At 32.5% G+C, this 10731-nt stretch overlaps 1 protein-coding gene across 2 annotated transcripts; it reads right to left on the bottom strand.

Moving 5' to 3' along the window:
• Window positions 1-1517: 1517 nt before the first annotated feature.
• Window positions 1518-9112, bottom strand: SEC22 (Synaptobrevin family protein). 2 transcript variants are annotated; one of them, XM_028250992.2, is made up of 6 exons: window positions 8787-9112; window positions 7458-7666; window positions 6499-6659; window positions 6229-6375; window positions 3638-3714; window positions 1518-2290 (listed from the first exon to the last, which is right to left on the bottom strand). In XM_028250992.2, the coding sequence occupies exons 2-6, from the start codon at window positions 7643-7645 to the stop codon at window positions 2207-2209; spliced, it is 657 nt and encodes a 218-aa protein (XP_028106793.1). In that variant the 5' UTR covers window positions 7646-7666; window positions 8787-9112; the 3' UTR covers window positions 1518-2206. The 2 variants fall into 2 exon arrangements, with proteins under 2 accessions (XP_028106793.1, XP_028106794.1); XM_028250993.2 differs by having other exon boundaries at window positions 7458-7687; window positions 8787-9041.
• Between the last annotated feature and the right edge of the window lie 1619 nt (window positions 9113-10731).

Raw genomic sequence — 10731 nt, 5'->3', positions numbered from 1 at the left:
CCGTCGGAGGGTTTTTCCGGCCACACACCGCCGGGTAGCTCACCATTACTTGCTCGCAGGTGATCGGACATCGACGGAGCTCGGAAGAAAGGAATACGGGCACGCTGAAATATTTGCTCCCCGTATAGTACTATTAATGATTGCGTAGGATTTTAGATTTTAAAGATTCAAGCAGTCTCATCACTGTCTAATGAAATCATGCATGTTGTAGTCAATAATTTTTTTCAACTAACTTTTTCTTCAATGCCTATTTATTTAACATGCTTAATTATGTAATTTCTTATGTAGCTTTATGTGAACAAACTATAAAGGTTCTTTAGATTAGGGAAGTCGAAGGAATTGAACAAATCTTTTATAATACTAATTCACAGACTGTAGTGATGGATGCATTTAGTAATTCTTGAAGGCATTTGGAAGCATTGTCCTTTTTTTTTTAACACTACGTAAAAGGAAGTGCAGGACTTTGTATTGCTTTTCCTATTTAGTTCCATGATACTCCATTATAATTTTTTTTTTTTTGAAGGGAATAAACCGGTTATGTACAATACACCTTCATACTTAAGAAGGTGAGGAACATTGACTAGGTGTCCTTTCTTTTTAATTTTAATGTAATAGGTTGTTTTGCCTCTTAGCTTTTGTCTTATGAAGGTGAGGAACCTTGACTAGGTGTCCTTTCTTTTTAATTTTAATGCAATAGTTTGTTTTGCCTCTTAACTTTTATTGGCAATAGTCAATTTGGATTGTTTGGATTTTCTCAAGTGTTACATTTTTTTAATGGTAATTTTTTTAAAATGATTTTTTTTAGCCTTCTATGAGGAATCACGTATTTTGATCACGAAAAATTGTTTAAGTGTGAATGTGATAATTATTGGTAATTAGTTTGATAATTGTAAGTAACTTGGGGAAGACACTAGTACCAAATAAGATTGAGTTTAGTTCATATTGACTTGGATCTCTTACACTGTTTAGAATTTAAAAAATAATAATAAAATTATTTTGTCCGCTCAAACTATGACACTTATGTTACTTTATTTTTGAACTATCAATTTCAACTATAAACACCCTTTAGTTCCAAAAAAAAACTATAAACACCTTGAACTTCCAAAAATATTTCTCTTTGTCCAAAATTATTTGTTAACCATATTACAATTGTTTGACCAAAAAATTCTTTTTGCCCCTCAAAAAACAATTGTATAACTTTATCCCTTCAACTCTATCAAGTTTAATAATTAACACATTAAACTATTAAAAATTGATTATTAGGGACAAACCTTTGTCCAACCAAATTTCAACTACAAAAACAAGACAATAATAATATAATTTTTTATGTATTGTTTCATTTAGAACTTCCAACGGATTTTGTCAACTTCTCTATTGATCGTTGTTCTTTTTCTCTTTCTGTGTTTTTTTTTCTTTTTATAAATTTTTTACAATTGTCTTGTTTCATTTAAACTATGTACAGTATAACATAAGTCACAATAAAAACAAATCACACACGTAAATAACTAAAAACATAAAAACCGAATGCAATTGATAATAAATTTAAAACACAATAAAACCGATGGTTAAGATTTTTTAAATGTGAATCCATCAATAAATTTTGTAAAATATTATCTAGTCATATATATCTAGTCCCATGATCCATTTGTGTTCATAGCAAAATTGTATTTCAAAATTTTCAATACTTGGAGCACCTGTAAAATGCATTGTAAAAGCCACTTCTAGATCTCAACACAGTTCCTTCTTTTTCTTCCCATTGTTGACTTTAGTCATGCAGCATTTTTTGAATCAGAGGTCATTCACCATTTCAGTAACATCTATCAGATGCAATACAAGTAAAAAGTAAACACTTCAAAAGAGTATTTAATGGAGTATATTAATAACCAAGTTCTATATAAGGCCTAAGAACAAATATATATTTTCGTTAATGTCTTGGCTCCCAATCCAATCTCATTTGTCAGGGTCTTTCCATCAAATTTCCACATCGCCTGATTGTCCCCATCCATATAAGGTACCAAAAACCCAGTACTTTTAAATTCAACAGTAGAAAGATAAATTTTTTTTTTTTTTTTTTAAACCATTCGTGCAGATCAGGCACTCAACACGCAGTCTCTGGAATGTGAATTCTCACAAGCAGCCCGGGGCAACACACAGAAGCCTGGAGAAACTAAAACAAAGCTTGCAAAACAACCAGCGGATGGGTAGATCACCAAATTTTCTTTCTCACCCAGAAGAGAAGGACGACAACTCCAATCACAATGGCAACAGGGGCCCACTTCCGAATCAATGCCTTCAGAGAAAACCATAAGAGCAATTTAGTCAAAACATATATTAGTATCTACTTTCAAAATAAAACATTTCATAAGCAGCTCAACAGAAGCACTGCTAAAGACACACCAGACAAAAAATAACAGGCTTGTGAAAAGTAGGCTCATATATACATAGACCTCAAAACAGAGATGCCATTAGTAAATCATCACCAATCTGAAACAACTGCAACAACTTTTTGTCATTCAGCTATGTCAATGGCTATATCTTCAGTTAAATTAAATAAATTCATGTCTTTTTTTACTACCGCTCATGTCCGTAGTTCAGGTTTTCCCCTCGCCCTAACAATTCCATTTATAGTGGTGATCATATCACTCTTCCTAAACATTGCATCTATAGGTCTTTAAATGACTCAAAAAACTAAGTATATAAATGATACTAGTAAAAAGACCATTGTCCATAGTGCATTGTTTTTATGCCCAATCAAAGAGATTTACTTTCATAAAATGATATGAATGGATCTATCATTAACATGAACTTGGATCTATGAAATGATATGAATGCCTTTCAGATTAAATCACAACTGAAATAAAGAAAATCATCCTATGCAACATTAGAAAAACTTGACACACTTTTACATGTGAAGCAATAAAACATATATATCATATCATGGATCTTCCATACAAGAATCAAGTGGTGAGATGAAGACTTCAGATAAATTATTAGACTCAAGTGTAAATCATAGAAGATTACTCATACAAAATCAATAGGCCCATTATACACCCATGCATGCTTTGATGACCTAAAATTAATCTTCAAAATATTGCATGACGAATAGAACACTGTAGTCACACAGACATCAGCTGGCCAGCTGTTGCTGTCCAACAATCCAAAAGGCACACATAACATTGAAATGGCCAAAAGCCATAGCCAAGTATTAGGTCCCATTAATCGGGAGTGCTGGGAGGAGTGGACTGATCACAAACCTAAACTTCAGCACTAGAACCAAGTAATCAGGCCTACCTGTCATGAGTTATCTTACCAATAGAAGCTCCGCTAAAAATATCAGCCATGTGTTCTTTTTATGTTCTTCAAAGCGGTTTCAATATGGATTAGATCAATTCTTTATCATTTTAGCAATAATGTTCTCTCTAATGTAGGCACAAAGTGCCCATCTGCTGAACAAATAGATAGATAACTTCAAAAGTACATTTTAAGCATGAAATATGCAAACTCCAACATAATAACATCTATATACAAAGCCAAACAACAACGAATGGCCATAGTGTTGCTAAAAACATTGAGATAGGCGAAGTATAAAACGTTTGCTCAAGAGCATGTTATCATTTAATGATCCAGTGGAACTAACCTGTCGATTTAAATCTCTTGCCTTATCAGCATATACACGAGATTCTGATGTTAAGCGGCTAGACATTTGACTGACCTCTGCAATGATGGGAAGAAAACACTAAGATAACAAGAAGATGTAATGCATAACAATTAAAAGGTTTAAAAAAAAAAAGTTAGGAACTACAAAAATGGGGAACATGTAGACAACCATAAAATTTGTACAAACTTTGAATATTAATATTATGGGGAACATATAAGGTGGTGGTAGGTTCCTTTATTTTGTCCAGGAATTTTTTTTTGAAGACAATCTACACGACATCACTCTAGAGTAATATGTAATCTATATTATATGTAAGAAAAGCCAAACTCAACATACACAAATTTTCCATTTACACAGTTGGAGAACATAGCTTCTCCTAATTTAATTTCACAATCAACTCCAATAAGTTCAGTGATACTTTCAGATCATTGAAGTGTTCGTATCTCCATTTATGGTATGCTCATGGACAAGAACACATTAGTAGCAATTTCATGTATACTTCAAGAGAACCTCACCACACAATCACAGCCACCCATCATTTTCCCATAACCACATCTCTCTCTTTGCCTCTCTCTCGGATAAACCAATGAATGAGCAGCAGCCTGCTATCACCACCTTAGCCACCACACCCATCCCACATGCCTCCACCAACTCCTTCAAAACTAGCTTAATCAAACTCCTCCTTTACCATAACCCCACCACCGCATCACCTCCATTACTGCAACCCAGCCAAAGCCTCAATCACTAACCAACCATCCACACCACTCTCATCTGATTGTGCAAAGTAGGTTGGCGTTGTAACAAGCACATCATACAACACAGCCACCACATGACTCTCATCCACATTGTAGGGATGTGAAAAACAAAGGCCAACCTGCCAACCCAAATCGACTCGTGTAGTTTTGAAAAAGTGAGCAGTTTGGATTGGACGAATTAGATGATAAAAAACAATGAGTCAATTGGCCTGCGAGTGAAATTTTTTTACCTTATCTACAAACTATATATATCTAACTTATATAAAAATTATCTTACACTTGCCCACACACAATATCTCCTTAACCCTAATTGCATTAATTAAATGACATCCATGGGCTTCTATGAAGCACGGGTACTCCAAAAATAGTGTTGTATCAATACCAGGTACTTACCGGGTGTGGGTACGCATACCGGTACGGCTGCACGGGTACGGCAAAAGGGGATCCGATACATTTGGTTCATTTGGGTACGGCGTAGGTACACCGAGGCCAAATTTTTTATTTATTTATTTTTTTTTGTGCCCTTGCAGATCAGCAATTATTATTATTATTTTTTTTTTTTTGTGCTGTTGCAGATCAGCAATTTGATGTTTCTCTGCTGTCCTATCTGTTTGTATGAATTGTATAAGCATATCAGCAAATGATTTTGATGTTTTTAAAAAGTAATTTGAACAAAAAAAATAACAAGGCTTATAAAGGGCAGTTCTGTGTATAACTATACATTATACTTTTGCTTCAGATCCTCCTAAAATTTCTTTATAAAATCTTTAATCATAACAAACTTTTAAAGTTTATGCACAAAACATTAAAAATTAATACTGTATTAGTTGATTAGTAGTGGTTGGGAATGATGCAATTTTATGTATTATGCAAATTGCAATTGACAACCTGCCTCAATTGAGAATTTTTTTCCTTTACTGTTGGCAATTAACTTTAAATCTTTCTTTGGTCTCCTATTATTTCTTTGGTCTCACCTTATAAAAATAACAAATTGATGAGCAAAAAGAAAGATTTTAAAAATAAATTATGATCACAAATTCATAGTGCATAACATGTCAAAGTGAGAGATTTCACAAATATTATTTTTAACGCTTAATGGTTTTAAATTATAGGAAAATAAGTAGTTGTCTTTTTAGTTTTGATATTTAATTTTAATTTGTAGGTTAGATCCTTTAACCATAATTATATTAATATATATATATATATATATCGGCGTACCGCAGCCGTACCCGTATCATATTTTTTTTGAGTTTTGCCGAATCGGCGTACCCGTACCGTACTCGTACCCACACCTGAGCTTCCTTGATGGGCTTAGTTTGGTTTGATTTGGCATTGGATTGAAATGATGCTCATCAAAAAACCAAACTATCACAAGGCAATTTGGTATTTTTACCTGTCTACATGATGGTCAGGACCTAGGAGCACTTTACCTGAGAGTCAGGTGTATGACTGTCTGCAGACGAAAAATTTCCTCCAACCAGGGTGAGCTTTGGTGGCCTAGAAGTATTGTACAAACAATGGCGATAATGTCTCTTGATCATCTCTTTTATGAAAATGTGATATCTTTAAAGTGAATATGTAAACTTATGGATAAAATCAGCACACTAATCCTAAGAATATACTTCCTCTCCTCTCTCTCTCTTTTTTTTTTCTTTTATTTTATTTTTTTGATTTTGATAAAATCAGAAAACAAAAAATGAAAACACAATATTAAGCCCATAGTTGAAAATTCAGCATTTTATCTTTCATAGATATTTCTAACTGCAACATATCTCAAGTAAATTAAAAAAAAAAGAAGGGGAAAAAAAAACTTACGGTCCAACTTTTCACCAACACCCAGAACTTCTTGTACATTGCGAGTCATAATTTGGTGAACTTCATAGAGTTCATCATTCAGCTTTGAAATATTCCTCTGAGTCCGTGTGTCTTGGTACAGTTTCTTTGTTTTCTGTATGAATGTATCTTTGAAATGAAAGAAAGAAACCAAAAAAATAAAAATCATAAATCAAATCTAGCAAATGCAGAAAAACTTGATATTGATAATACAGTAAGCACAAGTAAAGAAAAAAGGAAAGCAAGATGTACCAAATTTTATAAAAGCATATGGTCTTGCTGCAGTTTCAATTTGAGTCCCATTAACACGCTCAAACTCAGTCTTAAGGTCCTCCAGGTACTGAAAGGCAAGTTTCTTTGGATATGCACGATCACACATTGTCAAATAACAAACCCGTCCTTCAATAATATAACTAAGAACTTTGGTTAAGAGAATATTAAACTCCATGAACAATGCACTTTCAAATAGAAGGAAAATAGTATTATCAGAAGTGGCAGATTAACATGAGGAAAAAAAGCACAGCTTCAAAAAATAAGCAATGTGGTTATAGAATTGGTCCTTAATCATACATTTATATATGCTTTGTATAAGAATTCAGAAGTCCCATCATATGTATGCATGTTTACACTTAGTAGAACAAATGCTTCTAGGATAAATTAGTTTATCATGGTCCAAAATGATCAGACTAACACCATATTCACTAGTTTACTTTTTTTCCTGCTGACTATTTCGACCGATGTTAGGAACAATAAATCTACCACTGAGGTCTTTTGAGTAATCAATTATGCAATTTAAATATTTTGACATTCAATACCAATAAGAGGAAAGCACAAGTTCAGAAATAAGAGTTTTGACCACCCCACACACCCACGCACATCTCAAGTGTGCAACGAAAGGGAGACATTTCTTTCTAGAAGTGAGAAAAGGCTAGCATTAGTTGCAAGCATTAGCATGTTAAAATGGCATTGACAGGCAAAGAATTTAATCCATGATATTGGGCAGAAAGTATAAAAATGATGGATGTCTCTAAAGTTACCGGACATGGAAAAAAGACAAATAAAAGGGACACCTCTCGAATAGTATGTACATGCCAGGAAAAAGATGGAAAACTAAGAAGTAATAATAGCTAAATGCATGTCAACTCCTTGCATGTAGAGAAGAATAAGAAAATGAGAAAAAAAAGGTTTCTAAAATCAAATAACAAGGATACTGGAAAACATATGGCCCAGTTTCAATCGACATTCTTGAAGCCTCATTATGGCCTCTTGAAAGGTTCTTGAACAAAGCCTTGACTTGCTGTTTGTAAAATTCAGCATCTTGCAAATCACGGCCATCATCCAGGCCCTCCGCTAGTGGAAGCCCATCAGTAACACGAGCAATCATTGTCAGCTTCACCATCTTTACGTCACAAGCACACAGCTTCACAAAAAGGACAAAAATCTGTTACCCAATGGAACACAATATATCTTGAGCAGGAATTACGTGTTAAAACATAACAAACATTAAATGCTTATAATTGCTGCATTATCATACATGCAGTTGGATTTTAAACGACACTGCAGATTTGCAATATTTCACACAACATTCACACACGTGCACACACAGAGATTGTTGCTTTATAATCTTGCTAGAATATTTCGATAGAATTTTGCAATAATGTTTAGAGAAGAGAACTTGAATCATACAAATTTGAGATATTGAAGAGTATTCACGCATCCTACAGATACAAAGGAATAACGATACACACGAAGACTTTTTCAAACAGATCCCAAGTTTTTGTCATGTTCCAAATTTGCAAATGCTCACACTGAAATGTCCAAAATGCATTTCAATCTTAGAAACCCCCAAAACAGATAATAAGTGAAACTAAAACCCTGACTTTTGTTATTAAAAGGCTTAAAAAAAAATTTTAAAAAAAATCAAATTGGGACTTTTTCACTTTTTAGAAACTCTAACCACTGAAATGAACACATTACATGGTTGATCCCAAACTTTTCCAAGCTAGACATCGCTACACTATATCAGTAACTAACAAACCAATTGTTCCTGAGGATGAACCATTCTCATACAAATGAAAACAGATCCATTTCTTGAATTTTTCTTGTCTTTGGCCAATTTATGTTGCAAAAATCAATGTTGCGTCAGTTTCACATAATTTTCATCAATGTAGACAAATGTCATAAACAGTACTCGCCAGCAGTCTTCTATAAAACCTAATTTTTGCTCAAAAAACCCCAATTTCCATTTAGCCCCAAAGTAGATACAGTTCATCTCCAATACAAATATGATTAACCTAATTGTAATGGTATGTAACGAAATCCCAAGCAATTCATCCAAGTCCCCAATTACTAGATCACTACAATCACTCAAACAAAGTTTTAATGAATCAAATCAGATAACCCAACCAACTCAAATTCAGAATCAAACCCAAAACTCAGAAAATAACAAAAAATTGAAAAGAAAATCAGGAATTGAGAGCGCATTACGAAGATCAAAAGGAAATTTATGAATTGCATAACATGAATGATGAATATGATACCTCTCAAGCGTATATCTATGGCTTTATATATGCATATAGGTAGTTCTTCAGATCGTGTCTTTCAAGTAGAAGCATTTGGGTTTTCCATTCTAGTCCAACGATCCAACGTAGTAGACGATTGGATTGAAGAAGACAGAGAAAAGCTTAAATAGGGTTTCTTTCCTTGTTTCTGTTCTGCGAAAAGTCTATTGAGAAAACAGCCCAGCGAGGCTAATTTTAATGCATAGCATAGGGCGGTTTTCTTACTGTCAATTTACTTCGCTCAATTTTTGCTTTACTTTTCAACGGCACCCTCAAAAACTTTTTTTATTTTTATTTTATGTGCTAAGTTTTTTTCAATATATATATATATATATATAATAATTATTATGGATAATTGGCGAAAATTCTATTTATATGTCTATGTGTATATTATTTAGGGTTGATTTGGGATGTTTTAAAAAAGTATATTTTTTGACTTATTAGTTTATATGGGTTGGGTTTGATGTGATGTGTTGGAGATGTGATGTGATTTAAATAAGATGATGTGACTTAAATAGGATAGTGACTTTTTGACTTTTTGTATTATTTAATTTATGCCAAACCAACCCTTAGTCTAAGGTTTAATATTTTTTTTTTCTTTTATGATAAGTGCCATTTTGCGAACATGGTAAAAAGTCACGTTTTTGGACAAAATGTCCAAAAACGTGGCTGCCAAAAACGCCAAAAAAGCCATTTGGCAAGTGCTAAAAACGTAGCTCTAAAATTACAAATTATGGCCTATGAAAAATAAATAAAAAAATAACTCTCTTATGTTGGGTAAGGGTATTTTGGTCATTTTAATTTGATTTGACACCATAAATAAATATTAAACTAAAAAGTAAAAAGTCAGCTTTTTACCAACTTCCCAAATCACTTTCAAAAAAGCCAAAAAGCTTGGTAAAAAGCCAAAAGCCAGCTTTTTACCAACTTCCCAAAACAACCCTAAGTATACGTGTTGAAAGTCGCCGAGAAATTGGTTAGGAAAATTGCTAGAAAGTCGATGGTGTTGGTAGGCAATATCGCACAACAGTTAGTCGCAGTGAAGTAGACAAATATGTGATATTGAACAAATATGAGAATAGATAAGTAACATGTGTACATATAGGTAAATATTTGAATAGATAATTTGATAGATAAATGAAATGTGTACATATAGGTGACATTTTTTAACAGATAGACGGATAAATAAATTTTGAAAAGATAAGTGTCTTTTTACACAAATAATGTTCTTTTAAGGGAGATTTAGTCAAAGTCCCTCGTAATAAAATTTTAATGCATATAAAATAATTTCCTTACAAAGTCTAAAATATACCACTATTACCAAAATATACTTAGTGAGTAATTTAATATTTTAAATTTTAAAATAATAGTATAATTTTTTTATCTAGATATTGGTTTTTAATAAAATTAGTATTTTTAAAAATTCTCTCATCAACATCTGTCAAACAAAATCCATATTGATTATGAAATTCTTAAAAAAATATAAATAAAAAAAATGCCGTCGAAATTGGCATAAACAATAATGTGTTACACTGGTTTATAATAACATTTTACTATTATAAAAAATATAGTACATGCTAAATGAACCAACTAAAAATACACATAAATAACATTTTTAAACTTGTATAAAATAAAATAAAAACTGTCCCTTGTCAAAAGAGTATGTGAGATATATATATATATATATATATGCATGGGTAATATTGTCCAAAAAATTTTTTTTACTTCGTCCTTGTTCAATTATGCGCCTCCTCTTTAGGAGGTTTATGAAGCAAAATAAATTAGATTGTCATTTTCACCAAATAAAGGTCCATTGCAAGGGTTTTGGCTAAATTTCCTTTCTTTTTTTAACCCAAAAAAATTTAAATTTAGGTCTATTGGCCCAATAATTTCAAAAATAGGCCTTTGTTTGAGTACCCTTATA

Source organism: Camellia sinensis, chromosome 15 (genome assembly GCF_055761805.1).
Source record: "Camellia sinensis isolate YWXY chromosome 15, ASM5576180v1, whole genome shotgun sequence".
In the NCBI taxonomy this organism is placed as follows: domain Eukaryota; kingdom Viridiplantae; phylum Streptophyta; class Magnoliopsida; order Ericales; family Theaceae; genus Camellia; species Camellia sinensis.
This window is presented reverse-complemented; position numbering and strand designations above follow the sequence as displayed.